At 39.0% G+C, this 27,306-nt stretch overlaps 1 protein-coding gene across 4 annotated transcripts in view; it reads left to right on the top strand.

Annotated features, from left to right (window-relative positions):
• The window catches only part of rigi (RNA sensor RIG-I), a 109,460-nt gene that overhangs the window by 49,974 nt on the left and 32,180 nt on the right, over positions 1-27,306 (top strand). For 2 of the 4 annotated variants that reach the window (XM_069922862.1, XM_069922873.1), the window contains exons 2-8: positions 5,641-6,186; positions 10,734-10,865; positions 12,407-12,585; positions 14,580-14,730; positions 16,721-16,819; positions 21,101-21,214; positions 26,074-26,227. In XM_069922862.1, the coding sequence (XP_069778963.1) occupies positions 6,081-6,186; positions 10,734-10,865; positions 12,407-12,585; positions 14,580-14,730; positions 16,721-16,819; positions 21,101-21,214; positions 26,074-26,227 (935 nt within the window). In that variant the 5' untranslated portion in view covers positions 5,641-6,080. Of the gene's footprint in view, positions 1-5,640; positions 6,187-10,733; positions 10,866-12,406; positions 12,586-14,579; positions 14,731-16,720; positions 16,820-21,100; positions 21,215-26,073; positions 26,228-27,306 lie in introns of those variants that run through there. The other 2 variants (XM_069922866.1, XM_069922870.1) reach the window with 2 other exon arrangements.

Here is a 27,306-nt window from a genome sequence, read left to right as displayed (position 1 = left end):
TAGTTAGAAATTCATCTATTTTGTCTTCTTTCCCTTCGTTTTCAGTTTGATATAGTTGTTTGTAGAATTCCCTGAAGTTTTCGTTGATCTCCATTGGGTGTATGTAATTTGTTTGTCCTTTTTCCTTGATGTCAATACTTTTCTTTTAGTTTGTTCTATTTTAAGCTGCCACGCTAGTATTTTGTGTGTTTTTTTTCTCCTAGTTCATAATACTTCTGTTTTGTCTTCATTATGTTCTTCTCCACCTTATATGTTTGTAGTGTTTCATATTTTATTTTCTTGTCTGTCAATTCTCTTTTAATTGTATCTTCCTTTATTGCTAATTCTTTTTCTGTATTTGTTATTTCCCTTTCCAACTGTTCTATTTCTCGATTGTAGTCCTTCTTCATCTTAGTTACATAACTTATTATCTGTCCTCTGATGAATGCTTTCATTGCATCCCATAGTATAAATTTATTTTTCACTGATTCCGTATTTATTTCAAAGTACATTTTAATTTGTTGCTCAATTAATTCTCTAAAATCCTGTCTTAGCATGGAGTTTAATCTCCATCTATGCATTCTTGGTGGAATGTCCTCCAGCTCTATTGCCAATAACAGGGGTGAGTGATCCGATAACAATCTAGCTTTATATTCCATTTTATTAACTCTTCCTTGAATGTGGGCTGATAACAGGAATAGGTCTATCCTTGAGTATGTTTTATGTCTACCCAAATAATATGAATATTCCTTTTCCTTTGGGTGTTGTTTCCTCCATATATCCAAAAGTTGCATTTCCTGCATCGATTTAATTATAAATTTGATTACTTTGTTCTTTCTATTAGTATTTTTTCCAGTTTTATCCATGTTTGAGTCCAAATTAAGGTTAAAATCCCCTCCTATTAGTATATTCCATTGCATATCTGTGATCTTCAAAAAGATATCTTGCATAAATTTTTGATCTTCTTCATTAGGTGCATATACATTGAGTAAATTCCAAAATTCTGAATATATCTGACATTTTATCATTACATACCTCCCTGCTGGATCTATTATTTCCTCTTCTATTTTGATAGGTACATTTTTATTGATTAATATAGCTACTCCTCTGGCTTTTGAATTATATGATGCTGCTGTTACATGTCCTATCCAATCTCTCTTTAATTTCCACTTCAGTTAGATGTGTTTCTTGCACAAATGCTATATCATTTTTTTCTTTCTTCAGTAAATTTAACAGTTTCTTCCTTTTGATTTGGTTATGTATTCCGTTAATATTTAAAGTCATATAGTTGAACATGGCCATTTCATACTTTGTTTATCTTTCCTTTCCCTTTCCTCATCACCACCTTCCCTTCTTGTCCATTTCTGCTTTCTTTTTTTGAACACATTGTAAGACAACATTTCTAAAACAAAATATTTCCACTATTCCCATATCTAAAATTCCTTTAACCCCAATAGTCCCTCCCCTCTCTGAGTTGCCCTTTGTCCTTTGTCGGGCAACCACATCTCCCCTCTCCATTTGGATTTGCGAACCCGCTCGCAAGCGTCAACCGATTTCGCAGTGACTGTTATTCTTCCCCATCCAGCCCCCCCAGAAAAGATTTTAATCTTCATATATAACAAAGGTCACTCTCTTAATTCCCTCCTTACTCCCTTTCTTCCCTTTCTTAGTTCTTACTTATACTTTATTCTTCTTTATATATAGTTTGTTGTCATTTTTGTTCTTGTTACATCTCTTCATCTCTCTGTCTGTTTTGTAGTTGTTCTGCAAATTTTTATGCTTTTTCCGGATCCGAGAAAAGTCTGCTCCCTCACTCCCTTTATCAGCTTCACCGCTGGATATTTTAACATAAATTTATAACCTTTTTTCCATAGGTTCAATTTTGCTGCGTTAAACTCCTTCCTCTTCTTCAGGAGTTCAAAACTTATGTCTGGGTAGAAAAAAAATTTTTGACCTTTGTATTCCAGTGGATTTTTGTCTTCTCTTATTTTTTCATTGCCTTCTCCAATATAACCATATAGCCATTTACAGAGCGGAAACAGGCCATGTTGGCCTTTCGAGTCCGCACCTGTTCACTGATTTTGTGCGCCCTCTTCAAGCATTGGTCCCGGTAGATCTTCATTCAATAACGATCGACGAATTCAATGCAGGTATAGGCTTAATCAGAAAAACATGTCATTTCCCACTTAGACAATAGATTTTAGTGTCTTTTCATAATGTATATCATTCATAAAGCAAATTTACAATAAAATATTCAATGGAACAGTTGGAGTGTACAAGCACCAGAAGGAATCTAAACCAAGGGGTTTCTTTAAGGGACCAGCAATGACATGAGGTGGGTAAGAGTGGGGTGAAATACAGAAAAGTGGGTCAAAATCTGATTACCAGTCTTGACCTGAAAATGGCACATTTCAACTACAATCGATTTCTCTCACATCAAACAGCTCGGCCACCTCATCTTGTGTTTCTTTGGTTCCAAGCCAGAACTAGGTAACCTTCATTAAAAATGATGTAAAAACACACAGAAATGCTGGAGGAACTCAGCCAGTCTCGCAGCGTCCGGAAGAGGCAAAGATATATCACAGACGTCTTGGGCCTAAACCCGTCTTCAAGGAACAAACAAAGAACAGGAAGGCACCAGAAGTTTATATTTTCTCTTGTCATATATCTTAGGAATTTTACTAGAATGGATCTTGGTTTTTGTTGGGGTTGTGGTTTAGGGGCTAATGTTCTGTGTGCCCTTTCTATTTCCATTCCTTCCTGTAATTCTGGCATTCCTAGGACCCTGGGGATCCATTCTTTTATAAATTCTTTCATATCTTTGCCTTCTTCATCCTCCTTAAGGCCCACTATCTTTATATTGTTTCTCCTATTATAGTTTTCCATTATATCTATCTTCTGAGCTATCAGCTCTTGTTTTTCTTTAACTTTTTTATCAGATTCTTCCAATTTCATTTTTAAGTCATCTACCTCCATTTCTATGGCTGTTTCTCATTCTTCCACCTTGTCTACTCTTTTTCCTATTTCTGTCATGACCATCTCTAATCTATTCACTTTTTCTTCTGTACCTTTTATTCTTCTTTTTATTTCACTGAATTCTTGTGTCTGCCATTCTTTTAATGTTTCAATATATTCTTTAACATTTTTTTTATCTATGTACTGTCCCTTCCCTTCATCTTCCATTTCTCTGTGTAGAGTTTGATGTTCTCCCTCCTCTTCTTCTGAGTCCAGGATCTGTGTCCTTTACCTCTGTCTCCTCTGATCTTCTTGTTGGGTTGTTTATTTTATTTTATTGGGTATTTTTGTTTTTATTATTTTTATTAAAGGTGTCTTGGTGTTGGTCGTCTTCCTCTGGGTTGGTTATCTGTTGTTTCTCTGATTTCCTTTTTTTATTCTCTTCCTTCTTGTTCCCGTTATTTTCTATGTTTTCCTGTTGGGAGTCTTGCTGTTGTGTTATTCTTGTCTGTTTCAGCTGTGGAGATTTACTCCTCAGCTGGTCCCCCCTCCCGTCGGTGTTGTTTTTGTCGTGTGCATCACTTTTCTTTGTCTCCGTGAGCCATCTTTGTAGTCCTGATTTCGGGGCTTCTACTGACCTCAGGGAGCGGGCTTCTCTCTCCACGGCTGGCCTCCTCGTACTGGTAAGGCCTTCACCTTTCTCTTCCGAGGTCTTTCCTTCTTCTTTTCTTCCCGTTGTGTTTGGTTTTTCTTTCTTTGCTGCTATTTTCTCCACACCTTTATTTTTAATTTGTTATGGTTTCTGTGTTTGTGGCTTTGCTTTTTTTTAATTTTTTTTTGGAGAGGGCTGGTATTTTCTTACCGGTCACTACCCCATCACGTGACTTCCCCTACCAAAATTATTATTGACGCAAAATCAGCTAATCCCTTTTACAATAGATAACCTTTCATTTAGAGAATGGGAGAGAAAAGGAATTAAAAGAATAGAAAATTGTTTTTCGGGAAATAATTTATTAACATTTGAACAAATGAAGTACAAATATGGAATAACTCATGGTACAATGTTTGCATATCATCAACTGAAAGCTTATTTAAAGGATAAATTGGGAAACAGACTGAGATTACCAGAAGGAAGCAGCTTTGAATATATGATTACAGAAACAATGAAAATAAAAAGATTTATAACAAACATGTACATCAAGCTGCAAGAGAAGGAAAATGATGAAATAAGCTATAAACCCAAACAAAAGTGGGAAAAAGATTTAAACATAAAGATAGAAAATGAAACATGGGAAAAGTTATGTTCTGGAACTATGAAGAATATAATAAACACAAGGTTACGTATGATACAGTATAATTGGTTACACAGGTTATATATCACACCCCAAAGGTTAAAAAAATGGGATCCAACATTATCAGATAGATGTTTTCACTGTAAGAAGGAAATGGGAACAACAATACATGCAATTTGGGCATGTGAGAAAGTGAAAAAGTTTTGGGAAGATCTAAATCAGGTATTAAATAAAATCGCAAAAAGCAACATACCAAAAAATCCAGAGATCTTTCTTCTCAGTAATATAAGTAGTCAGGAATTAGGCCTCAAACTGGATGAAGCGCAAAATAGATTTATTATGATAGCCTTAGCTGTAGCAAAAAAATGAATAATGTCAACTTGGAAATCAGAAGAAAGCCTGAGAGTACAGCAGTGGTACATAGAAATGAATAAATGCATTCCGTTGTAAAAAATAACATATAATTAAAAAAAATAAAGTCACATTATTTGAACAAATTTGGGAACCGTACATGGAACACAACAGAGAGGGCCTACCGCGGACCTCCACCCCCTAAAATGATAGAATGAGAAGACGAAATGAACTGACCCGGTGTGTAAAAGTAGATGACACAATTTTCTTGTTTATTTTCATTGTGTGATGACATTGTTTAATGGTGTGAGGGATACTGGAATGTTAGGAGTCCAGAGATACTGGAAGCAAGTGCCAATTAAGAATAAAGTATTATGGGTTAACTTAAGGTGAAGGGATACTGGAATGTGAGGAGTCAAGCAAGTGCTCATTAGAGATGAAGTATTATGGGTTAAATCAGGGTGAAGGGATGCTGGAATGAGAGGAAGGGTTGTAAAAGTGTAATAAACTAAGGATCTTCAAAACAGGATAACAAGTAGATAGCTTTAGCAAGTCTTAGGGATTGATTAATAAGTGAAGAACAAAGACATGATACTTCTCTGGCTAACAAGTTTGCAGGAAGACACATAAACTGATAAGAAGTTAGAATCCACGTGGGCAGAATTACCTAATGCTAAACCAATCCAGGAGGCAGAAGAATGTTGGGGGGAAGGTATCTCTGTATTGAAATGAAATGTATAAAAGTTGGGTCAGCCCCAGTATCTGTGTGTATTCCCAGGGTAAGGGGAAGCACCCAACTTTGCATTGTTGTATAATAAATGTTCTTTGTCTCAATTTTTGTCTGGAGCAATTTCTGTGAAGGTACTTCTGTTTCTCACAATGGGTTTATTGTATTGTATATGTTGAACATTTAATGGGTTTGGAGGGGGGGGGGAAGGGAAGACAATGCCACTGTGTATATTTAAGAGGGAAATGTTTGTACGTATTTTGATTGATATGGTTCATAGTGTGAAAATTTTTAAAAAAAGACAACCCAATAGCTCTTTATTTTTTTTCATTGCAGGGTCACACTTGTCCAGAGCTGTTCAATTTAGCCCTTTCACCCTGAGAGCACGGTGCCCGAAGGGATTCAATACCCGATTGTGGGGATTTGGAGGGGGAAGAGGCGGGCTGAGCCACTCATAAAGCACAAATACAGAGGAGAAAACGAAAGTAAGAAAGAAATGGAAACTAATACTGATTTTAAAAAATGATAAAATACGCAACAATAATTTTTTAAATTCCCTGTGTCCATCATTCGTGTCCCTTATTACCCAGAGGAGGAAATTGTACATTAAATGGTCAGCTTATATATTTCAGTTGTTCTTTCTATTTACTGGAAATTACGTAATGAAGGTGGATACTCTTCGAGTTTCGAGTCCAACCAGTTAAAATTCCAGCAAAGCAAGAAAGAGGAGAGTTGAATTGGTGGCAATCGAGTCAATGTGATTTAAAGGAACCGAAATGACCGACGTTGACCGAGCAAACTTAAAGCATTGGGCAAACTATATTGCCAGCATTCTGCGACCGAGCTACCTCCGAGGGTTTCTCAATAATTTTTTGTCTGCGGGTGAGTAACCTGGTTTTCATGTCAATGCATAAAAATGACCGAGCAGTTTTAACCCGAGTCTTATTCAGCAGGAAACATCGTGACGAGCTGCAGAACCAGGGGTCAGTTCAATGTCGCGATTCAAGTGAAAGCACACAGCTGCCCGGTCTCCTTTATACAGCGACGATAAAGATACATAACTAACGTCTCGGGCTTGATCCCCCGCGAAAACAAATTTGTTAGGTACCCTCTAGCTTTGGCCTGCTGAGTTTCGCAACCATTGTATTTTGGCCAAACCGCATTCAGTTTCGCTCCTGAAGGGCTGGTTGTAACATCATGAACCCGGGCAGGCGCCGATCGAAGAATCCCGAGTGAAATTGCACCTGGTCTTTGTTCACTTATCGTTCAGTCCAATTTCAAGGGGATGACATTGTTAGTAATTTTCCAGTGCCTTGAGATGTCTGCTGCAGCAAGTCCAGGTTCCAGAAGTGTATTGGAGGGTAGAGATTGCCCAGTCGACCAGGTCCAATATCTTGCCCTCCGGTAACCTCTCCCTCCAACCAAATGTTGTACCAGCAGGTTTAAGGTGGTGATGAATTTGGATGTTGTGTGAACCCCATATTAGCAAGTTCTATGGGATACTGTAGTGTACCTGCATTGACTAAAGAGCCAAGATACTGCACACATTACTGTCTTTCAGCTAATGTATCTGGCACAGTAATACAGGTACCAAATCTTTTATCTGAAATTCTGAAAACCAGAAACCGATTACAAGCACCAGTTTTATTTAGGGGGTTGGTGTAGGCTGCAACCATTCAGTTTTCACATTTACAGATTGCATGACACCATCAGGTCCAAACTATAAACAAGGTTGATGCTCTCAACTAAGACCAAGAACAATGATTGTTTATTCAGGGAAAACAGATAGTGGGAGAGGATCATGTGATTGGGACACTTAAAGAAACAGAATTCTGTATTGATCAGCCAGCCATCTAAGGTTGAATGGCTGTGTGTGAATGGACAATTCTGCTGATTCTCCTTCTGGGTCAAAGAAACAGGAGAATTCCTGCATTGGATCATGATCATTGTGATGGTCATTTCAACTGACCCACATCTGGGTTTTGGAAGCATTGTGGCAGTCACATGTTTCATTTCCTCTACACAAGGAAAGGGGGAGTTGTGTCAATGATTCATGTGAAAGGACAGTTCTTTGGAAGCAACTTGACAAGGATTCATGAGTTTTCAACAGTCTGATCACTCAGTCTCTCACCTCCTTCGTAATGACTTCTGAGCATCAGTTTAAAACTGAGTTTCAGCACAGGATTGCAAAGACTGAATTTTGGGAATTTTGACAGATTATGTTATAATGTGTATAGATATGTTTTGAAGGAGATAAATTGTGGGTTTTTTAAGTTAGGTCACAAAAATATACAAACGCTTCACAACACAGATCTCATTTAAAACACCAGAGCTCTGCTCCAGCCAGACAGTCCAGGCTCCGAGTGCCTTTGCAAAGAATGCCTGTAGAGACTTCACAAGTAGGTGTTAATTGGAGATGCTGTGGAATAATAGACTCAGAAGATTAGGTCTGGTACCACAGTCTGTCTAAGTGCAGTTGGCTGTTCTAAGAGGGTCATGCGGTTTTCTCTGAGTGTGAGAGAGAGAGAGAGAGTTCAGTTCAGAAGTAACAGCTGGGACTGGAATATGACAAGCTGGCAAGCTTGTGGAAAACCCCATTTTGAAGATGGGTTGTGAGTTCTTAATAAAGCCTGGTCATAGCCCTTGTGGTCCAAAAAAGAGGAGATGGCTGGCTGTATAATGTTTCACTTGAAATAAGGGAAACAGAAAAGGAACTCTGTGGTGACCTGGAGGAAAGAGGTTATCATCTGGAATACCCCGATAGAGCAAGTTTCTTCCGCAAGACACTGAAGTGGCTGATCAGAAGAAATCAGTTTGTGTCAGATAAGTGTAAGGTGATGCATTTTGGAAGGACAAACCAGAAGGCTGAGTACAGGGTTAATGGTCATTTACTTAAGAGTGTGGATGAACAGAAGGACCTTGGGGTTCAAGTCCATATGTCCCGCAAGTTCGCTGCACAGGTTGATAGGATAGTTAAAAAGGCCTTTGGGTTGCTGGGCTTCATTAACAGGGGGATTGAATTCAGGAGTAGAGAGGTCATGTTACAACTTGACAAAACTTTGGTAAGACCACTCTTAGAGTGTTGAGTTCAGTTCTGGTCACCTCATTACAGGAAGAATATGGAAGCTATGGAGAGGGTGCAGAGGAGATTTACCAGGATGTTGTCTGGATTGGGAAACGTCTTATGAAGCAAGGTTAGCAGAGCGTAGAAGGACGAGAGGAGACTCAATAGGGGTCTACAAGATTATGAGAGGCCTAGATTGGATGGACAGCCAACACCTGTTTCCTAGGGCAGGATTAGCAAACACCAGAGGACATTGTTAAAGTCTGCCTGGGCTGCAAACTTATTTGTGAATAAAGAACACAGCAGAGTACCACAGAACTAGTTTTAATACTTCAATTGTAACACCATGGGAGAAAAGTGATTTGTTCTTTCTCAAAATTTGTACAGAAATGGGTCAATTTATACAGTAAATTAGATCAATGCCTACGCATAATTTATATGTTTTAACTAATTGGAAACAGCTTTCACATAGTCTCCCAAACCCTTTAATTATTTCTTAGCTTCAATTACTTATTCAACACTGTCACAGCTAATGTCTTTCTTGATACGAGAACCATTACAACTGATTTATGTGATAGGGCCTTGTGGGGAAAGGTAAACCTTAAGTGTTTTTTTTTTACTGAAACTGAATGAGAATGTTCACTCTTAGTTAAAAGTTCATCAATAGTTACAATCCCATAATCCTGAGCATAAGTGTTGGCCACATACAATGCAAAAACTCCCAGAATTCTTTACAAAGTCACAAGATAATGTTTAATTAACCACAAATCTTTTACAACATAAATACAAAGTTAAGGGAGGGATATTTAGGGGAGATATTAGGGGTAAGTTTTTCACATGGGTGAAAGAAAAATAGAGGGTTATGGGGTAGAAAGCATTTAGTGCTTTTTTTTAGGAAGGGATATATGGGTCAGCACAACATCGAGGCCTGAAGGGCCTGTACTGTGTAGTATTATTCTATAATACAATGTAAATATATACTACTGCATACATAGGCTAATATGTAATCTGCACAAATAGTGTTGGGTGAGTCTGGAGGCTGTTGCTGGTACAGTTCTGTACAAGATACTGAACTTACACTGAATTTCTGTATGCACACTATAATATACTATACAGCTAGCTGTATATACAATAAATACTTATTTACTCGAGCATTCCTATCAGTGAAAAGCGTTCAGCGTTTGGGTCCATCTCTCCAGCAAACTGTTAGGTGTGAAAAGAATTTGGCTAACTCCTTATCTGATATATAGGTCACTCTCACATTTTCATTAGTTATGTAGCTTTCAGTGGAGCTGATCCTTTAACAGCTTGGAGAATTTTTTTTTGTTTTTGAGGATCGCCATGATTGTCAAGTGTGACATGCCTAAATCGCGAGCAATAGCATTCACTGTTTTTGTATTGTTTAATAACCTTCTGTTTCACTTCCAAATTGATACTTCTCCTTTGCCTCTTGCTATCACCACCACTGGTTTTTCTGCATTTGGGAGCCATGATGCACTTCACAATATATTTTTGAAAGAAAATTAAACAGATAATGCTACAACAATCAAGAAACGCACAATACGCGAGACTGAACTCGATCACGGATGTATGTGTGGTTGGACATTGCCTGAATGGACGTTATGCAGTGGATAACTGTATTTTCAATTGAAATTTGCATGATAAACAAATTTGGAAATCAGTATGAACAGCATCTGCTTCATTAATATTTCCTTCATCAGCATTCTGTTTAACTTCTCCAAAGTTTCAGTCTAGTTGTACAGAGTTTGGCTTTGTACTTCCACGCTGAATATCATTTATTAATGTGTTCCTCATCAATTGTAGATTAATTTGTGGGGATTTTTAAGGTTTCCTCATAACTGAAATTAAACTTGTTATTTAAGACATGATTGGAAGGTGATTTGATGATGAGAATTTATTGTCATATACATAAGTACAATGTGCAGATGCACAGAAATTCATTTTTATTGCAGATAATCAGGTAGATCAACAAGCAATGCATTAAATGATGACAGTCCTATAAACGAGGTGCAGGAGTAGGCCATTCAGCCCTTTGAGCTTGCAGAACTGTCATTATAATCATAACTTCAATAGTCTTTTCAAACCTCTAATATCTTCCACTCTGATCAACCTGTGCTTTTAATGTTCTTCCTCCAAATTAATATTTTCTGCGAGTCTGTCAGATGGACCCAGGCAATTAGAGATATGGTGGAACCAACAGAAATATATTTTCCCAATGCTGCCAATCCTTGTATAGTATATCACGTTGCTTCTTTCTCTTGGGACTGCATTTCATTGTTGGCTTTCTCCAGCAATGTATCTTTGTTCTATTTCAACAAAGACTAACAATGTTTTCTTTCCCCAGTTGATGTTGAAGAGATTTTATCCCTGGAAGAAAAATCTTCCATATCCTCTGTAAAGCGCTTCATTGACTGCTTGATTAAATTAGAGGAGAGAGGATGGTATCGAGCATTCTTAGATGAATTGAAAGCTGTGGGTAAGTAAGTTGTTGCTGGATAAAAATATCAGCCGTATATTTCATATTGTGATATTATAATTAAATGTTATTTTTTAAAATGCTGAGTTGGATTTGGAGAGTTGTCAAGTAGCTTTACAGCTGAGAATCAAGGCTCCTGTCTTCCCGTCGAGAAAGACATAAAAGGCCTCAAAGTTATCTTTCAAGAAAGAGCATGGTAACTTGTCCCAATGTCCTGTCAATATTTACTTCTGACCCAACATTATTAAAAAAATCGTAATGGTTATCAGGTTGCTACTTATGGGAGCATGTTGCGTGCACAAGTTGACTCTATTTCCTGCAGTATACTTCATCGATTGTGAAGATATCCAGAGAATGCAGAAGATGCTATACAAATAACTTTTAATGAATTTTGCAGTGCCTCACTACTAAAGGCAAATTGTCCACCCAAGTACCCAACAAGGATATGCAATCTGAACTTGTCTTGAGCAACACTGCATCTTTAGTGAGTAAGGTCTCCTCATCAGGATGTGTTGCTGCAGCCTCACCATCATGACTTATTGAGGGTAATGTGATGAAATAGACAAAGATATAATTATGTTTGGGGGAATAGTTAAGAATTGAAATGTTAAGGAAAGGGGAATTCATTCTTGAAGAATTTTCTTTCGGGAACAAAGAATTAGTCACTGATGGCGAAGAGGACAAACTGAGATGGCTGTAAATCTTTGAAATTCTTAATTCCAGGGAGGTGGTTCATAAGAACATAATACTTAGGAACACAATTATGCCATTCAGTCTATTGAGTATGCTCTACCAGTAATATCATGGCTGATATGTTTCTCTCTCAATCCCATCCTCCTGAGTCAGGACAGGGAGTGAAAGGGACAGATCATCAATATAAAGAGGTGAGGGTGAAAGTAGGAGTTAGCCAAGTGATGGATGGATCCAGATAAGGACGGGTTGATGGGCACGTGGAGCCACATGGGGGAGGGGTGCTATTAGGAAATGGAACAGAACTGCATAGAAACAGCCCCTCTCTGAACTGACCATGACACCAGATCTAATCCAGGCAGAATCCTGGTAAATATCTTCTGTGCCTTTTCCAAAACGTATTCCATTCTGGGATGCATCAAAATGACATCATTATATGCTACATTCCAGGCACTGAATTTATAGTGATCAAAAGGTCTTATTGAATAAGGTAGCAGATAAGGGGCTGAATGGCCTCCTCTACATGCTTTGTCTTCAGTGGAATATTCCAGGGTTAGCATGGTGTCAATTGAATTTAAAAATGAAATGAATTGATTGGGCAGGATTGAAGGACCCATTCAATTTCTGATGATTCCCGGAGGACCTCAAGCAGGTAACTGAATAACAAATTTACTGAATAACAAAACTTTGCGTACAGCATTTTAAACAGAGCTCATCAAGTCATAGAGATGAGTGTGGAAAGAAGTTTGACAGAGAGAACTTGTTGGCGTTGCAGTAATGCACCCAGCCAGTATTGACTATGCAGTGGGTCACCTGAGTGGTTTTAAATTCTGTATGTATTCTGTTTTCAGGTTACTCTGGTCTGCACGATGCCATTGAAAAAGTTGACTTCTCTGAAATTGAAAAGCTGCATGAAAGTAAAGAGCTTTTGAATCGCGTTTCTCAAACAATTGTTTCTAACATTAAACCAAATGAAATTATTAATTTCATGCCATGTCTGCTACAGAGAGAATGTGAAGAAATTCGCAAGGTATTACAAAAACACTTCAAGGACGTGGAGAGGTTAATGGGCCATTGTTAAGCTTGCCCTTGAGTATTACCTTGGAGTCTCCAGGAATCTTCAATCTCTAGGATTTTTTTGGTAGAAGCCAATTCCAGCAATTTAAACCTATGCCACCCAATTACATACTAATTAACCTTCAACCCTGCATGATATGGAGGGTGGGAGGAAACTGTAGCACCCAGGGAAAACCCACATAGACATGGGGAGAAAGTACAAACTCCTTACAGACTGTTCCAGATTCAAACGTGGATCCCTAGATCTCTAATAGTGTCATGTTAACTGCTATACTAACCATGGATAAAAATCACAGGATCATTTAAAGATAGTATAATTTATTTTTCACTTCAAAATCTTCTGTTAACAAGCTTCAGAAATGCATAGCCCTTTTTTTTTTACATCTCTCTCTCTCAATTATGTTGTTCCAAAACTTGGCACTGCCTCCAGCTGCCTGCACCCTTGTCTAAAATTTCCCCTTTAAATCACTCCATCTTTCTATTTATTTCTTCTCCGTTAAACAATAAATTTAAAGAGTACTACTTTGACCAGGATATTCCCCCTCAGTATGCATATATGCAGCACAGATTTTTGTTTTAGCTTATTTGTTTTTCAAGATCTGGATGTTGTAGGCCATCTCTAATTGCCCTTGAGAAATGTTTGCCTTGAACCTATGCTATCTTTCTGCTAAATGTACTCAGTGCCTTTTGGAATTTGATTATGAAAGAGCAACAATTTGTTTCCAAGTAAGGATGATGTGTGACTGGGTAGAGTACCTGTAATTGATGTACCCACTGCCCTTGCCCTTGGTGTGAAAGGTCCCTTCTTTGGGAGGTCCATCAGCAAGTAACTGCAGTGCACCTTGCAAATGGTTCACATTGAATGCCAATAGTGAATAATAGGGTGTAATTCAAGTGGGTCATTTTTGACCTTGATAGCATTGAGTAACTTGATAGTGGTTGGAAGTGGACTCATCCAGGTAAGTGGGGTATATACTATCGTATTTTTGACATGTACTTTATCAAAGGTGGAAATTGCTTTGGAATGTTTTGCTAATGGATACCAAACCTCTTGCCTGGTCATATAGAGCTACAGTATGATGCGGCTAATCCAGATGAGTTCCCAGGTGGTGGTTGATGTGGAGGGCTCAGGAATGGAAATGATCATGAATGTCAAGGGTAGTTAATTAGACTTGCTCCTGTTGTAGAGGATGCTTGGTTTTTTTTGTGTGTGAATATTACTTACTATTTATAAGTCTGATGCTAAAATATTGACTTGATGTTGCTTCACTGGTTAAGAGCACCCCTAGTTTTGATTTTATGGTGAAAGGAATAAAGTAGATGAAGATGATTGACCCAAGAAAATCCCTGAGGAACTCCTTGAGTGATTGACCTCCAACAACCCATGATCATAGAACCAAAGAACACTAAAGCACCGAAGCAGCCCCTTTGGTCCATCTAGTCTGTGCAAAACTGTTATTGTGCCTAGACCCATTGACTTCCACCTGGACCATATCCCTCCATAATCCTCCCATTCATGTACCTCTCCATATTTTTCTCAAATGTCAAAATCAAGCCCACATTTACAACTTCAGCTGGCAGATCTTTATTTTTGCAAGGATAAATCTAACCATCAATTTTTTTTCCCCTCCCTTAGAGCTCATTAATTTCAACTATGCCTGGGCTCCTTGACACCATCCTTAGAGATGTGCCATGCTGTCAAAGCCACTCTAATTCAATACTTGGATCAAGTAATGAAGTCTAGGACTGAGTGGTCATGGCAAAACTCAGACCGAGTGTCGGCTAACAGGTTACTGGTGAATTACAACAGGGGTTCTCACTGGCATTCTAGACTGTAACCCCAATCACTTTACTCATTAGCCTCTCCATCCCTGCAATCCAATTTAATGCTTTCTGTAAATGACCAAATAAAAACTAAGGACACTGGCTTGTCAATTGTTTGCACAGGTCTCTGAATTCAAGGGCGACACCGCTGGAGCAGAGAAGTTACTCGAATGTTTGAAAAGGTCCGATAAACAACAATTTTTCAAGGAGTTTTGCTTGGCTTTGGAGAAATGCAACAATGATGCAGTGACAAGTCTTTTATGTCCAGACCCAGGTAAAAGCAAAAATTCATTTTTAACCAGTCGTGAACAAAGAAAGATAAAATTCCATGGGAATGTATTTTTTTTTGTTCTCTTAATAGAAATTTTAAGGGGATAAAGGCAGGTTGCACAATTGGTCAGAGAAAAGTCAGATGGATTTCAATCTTGTTATGTGTGCAGTGATACACTTTGGAAGGTTGTACTCGAAGGCAGAATAGCAAGATTTTTAACAGTGTGGAGGAGCAGAGGGATCTTGCGGTCCAGGTCCATAGATCCCTCAAAATTGTTGTGCAAGTTGATAAGGTAGTTAAGAGAGAAGATGGTGTGCTAGCCTTCATTCTTTGTGGAATTGAATTCAGGAGCTGTGAGATAATGTTGCTGCTCTATAAAACCCTTGTTAGACCACATTTGAAGTATTACAATTAGTTATGGTCACCTTGTTACATGAAGGATGTAGATGTGCACAGGAGATTTACTAGGATGTTGCCTGGATTGGAGAACATGACTCGTGAAGCAAGGTTGACAGAACTAGGGCTTTCTCCATGGAGCAACAAAGGATGAGAGGTAATTTAGAGGTATATAAGATTATGAGGGGCATAGATAGGATGGACTGTCAGTGCCTTTTTCTTGGAGCTTGTCCCAGTGTTGAACAGACCAACACAAAGGATAAACCCACTTGTCCTGGGGTAGTGGTGGTGGCTGGTACATTGAGAACATTCAATAGGCACATAGATGTAAGAAAACTACAAGGTTAAAGGTAGTGAAGATTTCAGTTGTTGAGGAGCAGGTTTCTATAGGTCGGAACACCATTGTGGGCCAAAGGCCCTGTACAGTGCAGTAATGTTCTATATTTTAAAATTGAGTTGCAGTAAGAGAATAATCTTTCTGTGGTGTTGATGTGGTTTCCTGTGATTGAATGCTGCTTCAGTTTCTTCCCACAACTATGCATATAGAGTAATTGTTTATTCAAAGATGAGCTAACAGGTATGTAAGAGACAAAATGGAACTGAGAGAATAGCCCTTCTGGGAATTAGCATGAATTCGATTGGCCAAATGGCCCCATGACCACCATGCAACCTTTGTCTTTAATTATCCACTCCATCCTGTTTGATTTGTTCACTTAACCCCATAGTTTTTCTTGCTTCTCTCTCTCTCTGTCTGCCATCAGCCTTTGTCCATCAGGTTTCACCTCTATGTGGTTCACCAATTCCTGTCCCCTCCTGTCTTCTTTCTTTACACAGGCTTCTCTACTTTACTTAACCAGTCTCGATAAAGGGGTTTGGCTCAAAATGTCAACCATTCCTACAGAATTAGCCTTTAGATCTGAGAATCTGAGGATGAAAATTCATTACGACAGAAGGCAGTGGGGTCAAGTCATTAAATACATTCCGGAAGAAAGTAGAGGTATTTCTTGATGTGAAGAGAATTAATAAATATGGGGAGATGGTGATAACACGGACTGAAGTGAATGATCAGCCCTGATTGTGTTGAATGATGGAACAGGCCAAAGGAGCACACGGTTAACCCTGCTACTATTCTATTCTTTGTCCAGTGGGGGAGAAAATCTGCTGATTTGCCACGTAATTTAACCAAGGCTCTAAACCTATTCTTTGAAATAGTTCTCCAGCCTGAGTGCAAGGGCAAATGTGGTGGCAATAAATATTGATCTTGCCAGCTATGCCAGGTCTTGAAACTGAATTAAAAAGTAATCTTCCAAGATTGATGAACAGGATCCTAGATTGATGAATAATGCCATATATAATCCCCCCCCCCCCCCCCCATCTATCTATCTATTTATTTATTTATTTAAAATAATATATTTAGACATATATGTGATTATTATGTATTGTATATTACGTCTGTGCGCACTGTGCTCTGGAGAAACATCTGGTTCGATATGTACATTCAGATTATAATAAAATTGAACAAAGGGCCAAGGTGTGAACATCTCTAGCAAGTGGAACCATAAAATTGTTGTTTGACTCTTGTCTTTTTTTTCTATAGGTGAAATATCTAACAGCTCTGTAACTATTGAGTCTGTGCTACAATATTCAGAACAACCAGAAGAAATGAACACTTGTAGCTCAGCAATCCATGATACAGGTAAATGTGGATTGTATTGCTATTTTGGTGACCTACTAGTGGATTAACATCCTGTGGGGGATGTTTCCATCATTCTCCACAAGCATGAATCAGACATTTGTGGCTCTAGATGATTGTGGTTCTCCATGAGAGTAGGTGAAGGAGCCAATCTAGATCAATAGCAACAAAAACATTGCAACATGCTTCATAGGAGGGAGGGATATCAAACAAAACATGGACATGTGAAGATCCGCCTGAGGATACCAGGGCAGGTCAAACATTTGTGATCATAAGTTATTTTTAAGGAGATGCAAGTGGCAGTATTTCCATCCAGATACACTCAGGATGGGAATTTCATAGCTTAGCACCTTGATACTAAATGCATGGTCTCCAATTAAGTAATGATTGAATAAGCAGTTAACAAGAGCAGAATGAGAACAACTTTGAGATTGAGGGTTGTTACACTGGAGGTGGCTACAAAAATAGAAAAGAGATGGGACAAAATGAGGATGAGAACTTTTTTAACTTCTGGAAATTGACAAGCCCAGATGGGAATCTATCAACGTTGAAAAGATGAATAGATCGGGTTGGGCCTTTCAGAATCTTCTACTTGTTAATGAGAATAAGACTGAAAGTAAAAAAACCCAATGAGGAGGTTAAAAGTACTTTTGACACTCAGTGAGTTTTTATAATCCATAACGTGCAGCCTCAATGGGGAACAAAAGTCAACAACAATTTTCAAAGAATTGGATGAATTCTTGGAAGGAAAAAAATAGGGAGAAATAGTGGAATTGCGATTGGGATTAAATTGGATTGTTGTGTTGAAGAACTGCCAGAGACACAATGGTGGCTGAATGTCTGCCTTCTGTACTTTGTCATTCTGTGGTCTGCTTTAATTTCAAAGTGCTAAAAGCATTGCCAAGGAATTTGTGTCCCTTCCATCATTATTGTTGTTGGTTTATTACAGGCTGCTTCCTTCAATAGACTTGCATGTAAAAATTGCACCATAAATTTAAAATGGGTCTAACTTTTTGGTCTATATGACTTTTTCCTGTCTAATATCAGGCAAAATTCCCTCCCCTCCGTATCTTTTATATCTTTTGTTGCCGAGGAAAGGCAGCCAACATATGGAAGGACCCATCACACCCTGGACACAATGTCTTTTCCCTCCATCCATTAGGGTGTAGGCTGAAGAGCATGAAATTCTGCGCCCACAGACTTAAAGACAGTTTCTTCCCTATAGCCATCAGGCTTCTGAATAACTCCAGAATGGTGCTCTCATACTGCCTTTGTTTTGTAGTAATTGATCTGTTTTTCTGTTGTAGCTCTATACTATGTCATTGTGCTCTTGCCCTACTTTATACAGCTGTATGTTTATTAGAGTTGACATGTCAGTCTGCTTATGGAAGAACCCTTGTTACTGAACCAGGTACAATGTGATCAATAAACTTAATAATTCTAGAGACTAAATAAGTAAATGTTTTTACCTTATGAATATGTAATTATAATAACAAGGCCTAATTTATTACCAGGCTGGATTCATTACTCTACCCAGTCTTTGCTTTGACCAATAGTCCAGATGCTGGAAATAGAACATAAAATAGTTTAGCATAGTACAGGCCCTTTGGCCCACAATGTTGTGCTGACCTATGGATCCTGCTTTCCACATAACCTTCCACTTTAAATTCATCCACATGTTTGTCTAGTATTCTCTTGAATTTCACCAATGTACCTTCCATCATTGACCTAGGAGGTGCATTCCATGCACCAACCATTCTCTGGGTTAAAAACAAAACCTTCCTCTAATATCTCCTGTGAACTTTCCACCCATTTCCTTAAAGCCATTCCCTCTTGAATTGGTGCCCCTGGGAAGGACTAAAATTTAAAAACATAAGAGCAAGGTGAAAATAGATGGTAATGGGCAAATGGAGAAATAAAAAGATGGGTCCAGAAATACTGGAATCATTACCAGCAGCTGGTGGTCTGGGTGCTTTACAATCTAAAAAGGATAAGTCTGTCATAAAGGCTGTCATGTGTGTCATCAAAAGGCAAGGTCTTTTCCCTACAGCTTCAGTTAAGCTCCATTAAAATATCCATTTGTGTTTTATCTCTCTGACCTTATCACAGACATTATCTTTTGTTCTCTCCACTTCTCAGAATTGGTTGAATCAACTTTTCCCACTAATTGAGAGTTCTCCAACCTGTAATATCTTTCTTCATGGTTGCTGTCTGATTTGTTGAGCATTTTTTGTCTACTTTGCTTTAAGTAGCTTAATTCTCTTTTGATTTTGGGATGCCTTCCCGATAAATGAGGGGAAATAATTAGCTTCCATGGATGGTTCAGCTTTACCTTTTCTGTAATATGGGATAGGACTGCATAAGGAGGTGGCCAATGAGGAATTTTTAAAAAAGTGGCCTGAAAATATTGGAAATGTTCAACAAGTCATACAGCATATACAGTTTTGTTTGGGACAAAGACACATTTTTTCTTTATTTGCCCCTGTGCTCCACAGTTTTAAATTTGTAATCAAATTAAAGTGTACATTCCAAATTTTATTCAAGATTTTTTGTATACATTTTGATTTGACAATGTAGAAATTACAGCACTTTTTGTACACAGTTCCCCCATTTCAGGGCTCCATAATGTTTGGCACATTTGGTTTCACAGGTGTTTGTGAGGACTTAGGTATGTTTAATAACTCCATTGGTTCAGGTATAAGTGAACTAGGCTTGTTTCTAAGCTTTTGATCACCTGTGGAATCTGTAGTTGCCATTTTTTAACACGAGTCATGCCAATGAAAGTCAAAGAAGTCATTATGAGGCTGAAAAAAAGAAAAATAAAATAATAAGAGACATCGCCCAAACCATAGGATTACCAAAATCAAGCGTTTGGAATATCATTAAGAAGAAAAAACGAACTGGTGAGCAAAGGGACTGGTGGCCAAGGAAGACTCCAATGCTGATGACAGAAGAGTTCTCATTATAAAGAATAAAAATCCCCAAACGCATGTTAGACAGATCAGAAACACACTTCAGGAGCTATATCCAATGACTACTGTCCACAGAAGATTTCATGAACAGAAATACAGAGGCTACCCTGCAAGATGGAAACCACTAGTTATCCCCAGAAAGAATGGCTAGATTACAGTTTACTGAGAAGTGTTTAAAAGAGCTTTCAGAATTCTGGAAAAAGGTCTTGTGGACAGAGGAGAGCATGATTAATCTGTGTCAGAGAGATGGCAAAGGCAAAGTGTGGAGGCGTAAAGGAACTGCCCAAGATCCAAAGCATACCACCTTTGCCATAGTTTGCATCTTGCAATGTAGTCTCTGTATTTCTGTTCATGAAGTCTTCTGTGGACAGCAGTCATTGACATATCGACATCTGCATCCTGAGGAGTGTTTCTGATCTGTTGGACATACGTTTTCTGGATTTTTCTTCCTTGTGATGAGAATTCTTCTGACATCAGCAGTGGAGGTTTTCCTTGGAATAGCGGTCTCTTTGAAATTACTGAGCTCATCAATGTGCTCTTTTTTCTTAATGATGTTCCAAACTGTTGATTTTGATAATCCTAAGGTTTGGGCGATGTCTCTTACTGTTTTATTCTTGTTTTTCAACCTCATAACGGCTAATTTGTCTTTAATTGGCACAATTCTGTTCCACTGTTAAAAAATGGCAACTAGAGGCACCAAAGGTGATGAAAAACTTTGAAGCAAGCCTAGCTCTCTTATACCTGCACCAATGAAGCAATTAAACATACCTGAGTAATCACAAACACCTGTGAAGCCCAAAGTCCCAAACATTATGGTGCCCTGCAAAAAGGGGACTATGTATAAAAAGTTCTATGTGATCAACCCAAAAATGTTGAATAAACTCTCGAATGTACACTTTCATTACCAGTATATGTGAATTATTTGATTACCAATTTAAAACTGTGGAGCACAAAGGCAAATAAAGAGTGCTGTATTTAAAAAGAAGATCCTCCATCACTGAAGGGAAATATCTCTGGCACATCTTCCAGATGATAATATGGACACCTCACGACATCTGGAGTTATGAGGTTTCCTGGATGTACAAAGAATACATCTTGAAATCCAGGGAAATGGGATTGGGAGCTCATCTCAGAGAACTACTTTGGAAAATATTTTTGTTTGAATCTGCTAAATAGTTACTTATGCTGAGTTAAGTAGCAGCTGCAAAGGATTCTGTTTTGAAACGGAAATTGACTCACCTTGGTAAATAAGTCTGCCTCTATAACTCTTAATTCATTTTCTTAAACTGCACTTGTGTTTCATTTTTTATAGAAAACTATAAACAATATTCAAATGTCATTGAAGATCTAGAATTGAGAGCTTATCAAAAGGAGCTGGCAGAATCTGCAGTCGCAGGAGACAATACTGTAATTTGTGCTCCTACAGGTACAATAATAGGATGAATAATTGTTGTCTATCTTACCTCTTGCACTCTTACCTACTTCCTTATTTTAAATAGCTTCACCTTTGGGAGAAATTGCTTGAACCAATGAGGTGCTGAGCTCTGTAATTCTTACCCAAACAAATTCTATGTACGTGTGTTCCTTTATAATCTATTTTAGCTGTTTTAATAATCTGGCTGTGTCAAATTTGAAAACTTGGGGCTATGTTTAAATGCATGATTTGTGAATGAATGATTCCAGAGTTTGAGGAATTATTAGAATATCATCCATATCTTAAACCTTAATTTTCACTTTTTTTTGAATATTTTATTTTTGATTTTCCAAAGACACATTCATATCCAATTACAAAGTATTACATTCTCTTTTCATGTAATATGATTTACAGAGTCCTTATTTACACCTCCTTACACCCTCCCCTCCCTATTCCTTAAATTATACAAATACCAAAATCTAAAAATACAAATATACAAAAACCACTTAGATACTGTCAAAGACAACGATCCTCCTCGAAGCTAGACGACCTCTAATATTAAATAAAAACAGGTAGGGGCAAAAAACACACATCGTCTGCGCCACATTCCTCATTTCATACTCTTAATTCTTTACCTGCTGGGACGGGTTGTTTCTTTTCTCTTATTTGGGGTGGGGGTAGGGGGGTGTGTGAATTATATCTGTGCACCTATGTGCCTCAGATACGGTTGCCACACTTTAACAAATGTGTCACATCTCTTCCGTAAATTATAGGTGATTTTTCTCCAAGGGAATGCAACCCTGTATTTCCATATTCCATCGTGCGATATTTAGCTGGGAGTCAGACTTTCACGTACTGACTACTGGCTACTGACAAGGCGAGCTTACAAACTGAATTTGGTGTTTGGACAGTCTAAATTGTACTTCCCCAATATCCCTTAGAAGGTACAGCTCTGGATACTGTGGAAAAGCCACCTTTGTAATTTTTTTCAGTGTCCCCAGGTCTTCCCAGAAGAATCTCACCCTTGTACACAGCCAAGTGGTGTGGACAAAGGTTCCAACCTCCACATTGCACCTAAAGCACATTTCCGAAATTTAATGGCTTTGAATTGTGTAATTTTATCGGTGTGAGGTATAACTGATGCAAGAAATTATACTGCACCAGCATGTGTCTGGCATTAACAATTCCCATCAGACTATTCAAACACAAATCTTCCCACCATCGTTCATCAATTGTTATGCCCACTTCCAATTCTTATCTTCCCTTAACCGAAGTAAGCCCGGCTTCGGGCCTTCCCTTTTGGATTATGGAATACATCTTAGAGATAAATTTACACACAATCCCCTTTCCAATTAGAGTCTATGTCACTACAGTCAGGCAGAGTAATTGCTGATCCAAGTTTGTCCCTTAGGAAAGATTGTAATTGCAGAAAACAGAAGAATGTTCTATTCGATAACTCTTATTTAGTCCCTCAACTGCTCATATGACATGAAGTGCCCTTGATAGTAACAATCCTCGATACATGTGATTCCCTTCCGGCACCAAATGTCCAGGATCTTATTGCTTAGAGTCATGGCTATTAAATTGTTTGGGTCAAGGGCATTTTAGGAGATAACCCCACCTTCAATCCAATACGTTGATTTTTTTTTTTCTGGCACATATATTTTATTATGGGTTTATCTTTTTTCAAAATTAATTTGGTATCCATTTGTGTACGTTTTTCTGCATGTAACCCAATTTGGGACAAAGAAGGGGACCTCTCGCTCAAAAAAGTGAGGCAACAAACCTCGCCTGGGACGCCCAGTAGTATTTTTTTTAAATGGCATTTTTTAAGCCCCCCAATTTACATTCCCATGTTAACTTTTTCATGAAGACTCTAAACATCTTACCATTCCACAAAAGGTTTTGACACATTCATTGAGCATTTTAAAGAAATACTGGGGCAACGAAATGGGCAGCATTTGAAAAAGATGTTGTAGTCTTGGCACCTCCTTCATTTTTACACAGTTAATTCTGCCCATCAACGTTATGGTGTTTTCCATCTAACCAGGACCTCCTCGATCTTGCAGAGCAAAGGGTATATATTGCTTAGGTCTTTATCCACTCTTATCCCTAGGTATTTAATACCTTCCTATGGCCACATGAATTGGCTCTATCGTGGATAGGATCTATAATCTCCTTTGGTCAAAGGCATGATTTTGCTTTTATCCAGATTAATCTTGTTCCTGGAGACCTTCCTGTAAACCTTCAGTATGGTCCTCAGTCTGGCCGATGACCCCCTCCCCTCCATCTCCCCCATCCAATTCCACCAAACAAGTTGAATTTGTGTTCCACCCGCTCCACCCTTTATGTTTGGGTCCCGCTGAATGTTTTCTGCCAGTGGTTTAATAGCTAGCATGAACAAAAGTGAGGACAGTGGGCAGGCCTGCCTACTAGATCTACTCAGTGGGAACACTGGAGACACCTGCCCATTTGTGATGATTTTAGCCTGGGGTTTATAATACAATGTCCTTACCCAATTGATAAATGTTTGACCCAGTCCAAATTTCTCCAGTGTCTTAAAAAGAAAATCCCACTCCAATCCATCAAAGATGTTCTCCACATCCAAGGATATGGCCACTCCCAGGTTCTCCCCAGGCTCTTCAATTTTGCTACATTATCCGCTGATTGCCTCTTTTAAACAAATTCATCCTGATCCGAGTTTGCAAATTTTGGCAGATGTTTCACCAACCTATTGGCCTATGTTTTTGCTATAATTTTATAATCTACATTCAATATTTATAGGCCTATAGGAGGAGGGTTTCAATGGATCTCTGTCTTTTTTTGGGGATCATAGTAATGATTGCTTTTGAAAAGATTACGGGAGGATATGTGTCTCCGCCACCTGATCCACCACCTTCAAAAGGAGGGGCAATAAAGATCTTCAAATTTTCTATAAAATTAGATGGGGAAACCATCCTCTCCCGGTGATTTACCTGCCTGCAGAGTGCTCAAAGAATGTTCAATCTCTTCTCTAGAGAAGGAAGCGCCTAACTCCTCTCAATCCTCCTGATCCAAACTTGGTAGTTCCAATGAAAGCAAAAAATCATCTATTTTGGCAGGGTCCCTCCCATCTGATTTATGAAGTTCTTTACAGAACTTATTAAGTGAATCATTTATTTATTTTGGCTTGCATGAAATCTTGCCTTCCCCCATTTGAATTGCATTAATTGTCCTCAAGACTTCATCCACCCTCACCTGCCAGGACAAGACTTTATGGGCCCTTTCCCCAAGCTCTTACTGCTGTTGCTTCACTCTTAAGATCAGCTTCTCTTCCCTTCTCCCTCCGTATTACTCCTGACGCTGCCTCCCGATGTACTGCCATCGCCACTGCTGCTGTCGTTACTGACCTTGTTATCACCGCCACCTTGCTGCCTCTGGGGTGCAGGTAAGGCCGTTCTCCTGGTGCAGCCTGAACCTCCACCCCCCATTTTGGGATGCATGGTCGGGGTCACCTGCCTCCTCCACAGTCTCTCCTGTGCCACCCCTCTCCACCCGCTCTTATGTCTGTCTGTGGGGCCTATCGCCATTGCTACTCCCACCACTGTGGCTGCCGCCGCAGCCGCTCGCACTGCTGCTGTCGCTTTGTCGCTTCCGCTGCTCGTGGGGCTGCTCCATGGTTGCTGGCAAGGCCTCCTTGTTGATATTCTCCCTCTCGCTGCCTCTCTTGGCCCATTCTTGTTGACTCCCATGGGTCTCACTGCATCATGCAGGCATCACTCTCCCACAGTGATGCCTACACTCTTCCTGTTGTCCTCCAACCCGGCAGCCCGAACAGGTAAGTCGTTTTTTTCTTCACGCGGGTGCCTCGAACCGGCCCCGCCATTTTCTTTACCATGAGGTGCCTCTGGGTCACTTTCTTCCTGAATTGTCTTTTTCTTTTCTTTTTTCCCCATGTTTTTAAGTTTTAAACTATTAGCTGATTTTTCTGTCGTTTTTCTGTTTTTTTGACCATTTTCACATATCTCGGGAGCTCTGTGAATCATGTCTACCTCCTACTCTGCATCATTTTACTCCCCAAACCTTAATTTTCACTTGTTGACCATTTTCTGGGAGTTGGTGTAATTTCATGAAATACAATGAGTAAAATGAAAATTGATCAGCCTGCAGATTTCTTAGAATGGAAGCTGTTGTTTCTTTGTGGTAAAGGTGTTTTCTGGCCACAGTGCTGGCAGGTTGGATTGATAATTTGCTCGGAGTCCTTGAAACAAAACTTAAAAACATATGACTATTGTGGTGTGGACATCATTAAGAAAGCTGGCATTTATTGCCCATCTCTAGTTACCTTGGAATATCCAGTGTGGTGGAGTGAATTAATTCCAGTGACAACAATATGCCAAGCATACAGATCATATATTGGCCCGAGCTGATAAGGAGAGCAGTTTTCCTCACAGACAGGAGAGAGAGGACTTTATACAGGTCCCCTTTTGCTGGGTCAGAATGCTTCACAGATAGTGAAAGGCAGACAGTTGCACAATGTAAGAAACATAATTTATGGTTCCTACAGCAAGTTTCAACTCACAAACTGCACTGGGATAATGATTCCGTGCTCTTTATTGGAAGTGATTTCACTTTCAGTTGTCTCATATTTTATTGTTGCTGTATCCATGTGGAACTGGTTGCCATGGTTCTGGGGCTCAGAGGTCATGGGGGAGCCACTGGCACTAACCCTTCTATGGTGCAGCACATTGAGGGAACTCTGCCATGCACATGGTTCCTTATCTATAGGGGAAGCTATTAAGTATAGCTCACATGCTTGTGAGAGAGCTTGGCCATGCTGGTAAGAATGGTGTTCTGTCAGATAAATAGGTTTTTTTCACTTCCTTCTTAAGGGTCTGGGAAAACTATTGTTGCCCTCCACATCACTGAGAATCACCTGATGAATAGGCCCGAAGGGGAGATTCGGAAAGTTGGCTTTTTGGCCACAACGGTTCCTGTCTTTCAGCAGCAGTTGGATTTGTTTAAGAACCACTTCAAGGTGTCCAGGTATGACTAGAAATGGCTGCAGCTCAACCCATTGTTGGCATCACTATTGTAAGGTAAAACATCATGAGATGGGAATGTACGGGGCAGTAACAAGATGTGAATGCATCCTTGTACTTACAAGATAAGAGAGACATTGATGGATTGAGAGGCAGGAAGCTAGCAGGGAAAGGATAGCAACAGTTTTAGTCATTGGACAAGTAATGATATGATGATGTTCTAAGCATGTATCCAAGGGTATAAAAAATCACCATTTTGCTGATAACGGCAGAATGCATTCTCCGACTAACCTGGTTGGTCGCAAGTGTTACAATCCGGTAATAAAGAACAAAGAACCCTGATTTCGACTCAGTCTGGTGTTTGTCTCACTCATTCATGAACAAAGCAGACCTAACACTATCTCTTGTTTTATCTATTCCTTTTAAGGGATGGCAAATAACCTGAAGCCTTAAAACGAAGCACTTGCACCAACCACTGGTGATAAGACTCCACACGAGTCTTGCCCTCCTTCATCTTCGCCTCTCTCTTCCCTCATTTACTCATTTCCTTGCCCTTTGAAAGCATCTAAGCTGTTATATAACTACATGTACAATAGTGATTTCCCCTTTTGACCCCTCTCTGAGTAAAGAAGATGTGACAAATTACATTTTTGGAATCTTGCATAAGTGGAAAGTGTCTTTGGACATTTTATTCAAGATTTTTGAAATCCTCATAGTTATTTATCAAATTAAACAACTTGTTCAGTCTATTCCAATTGCTGTAATCTTCTAATAGAATCGCAGTTTTTCTTGTGCTCCATGCCTTTTATTGAATTCTGTAGAATGCTGAACTATGCATAGTAATCTCATTATACAACTTTGCTAACGTAACTTATATTAACATAACCTCTACTAGTTGCAGAGTTCCTCAAGAAGATAGTTGTTTTGCTCATGTCATAATTTAACATTAAGGAAACAGGCTCTTTGGCCCAACCTATCCATGTTGATCAATTTCTAAACTGTGTACCAATCTGGTCTTGTTTTCCTGCCTTTGGCCCATAACCCTCTAAACCTTTCCTATCCACATGCTTTGCAAATGTCTTT

The sequence above is a fragment of the Narcine bancroftii genome, chromosome 1 (genome assembly GCF_036971445.1).
Source record: "Narcine bancroftii isolate sNarBan1 chromosome 1, sNarBan1.hap1, whole genome shotgun sequence".
NCBI lineage: Eukaryota > Metazoa > Chordata > Chondrichthyes > Torpediniformes > Narcinidae > Narcine > Narcine bancroftii.
The sequence above is the reverse complement of the archived record's forward strand: the minus strand, read 5'-3'. Positions and strand labels throughout refer to the sequence as shown.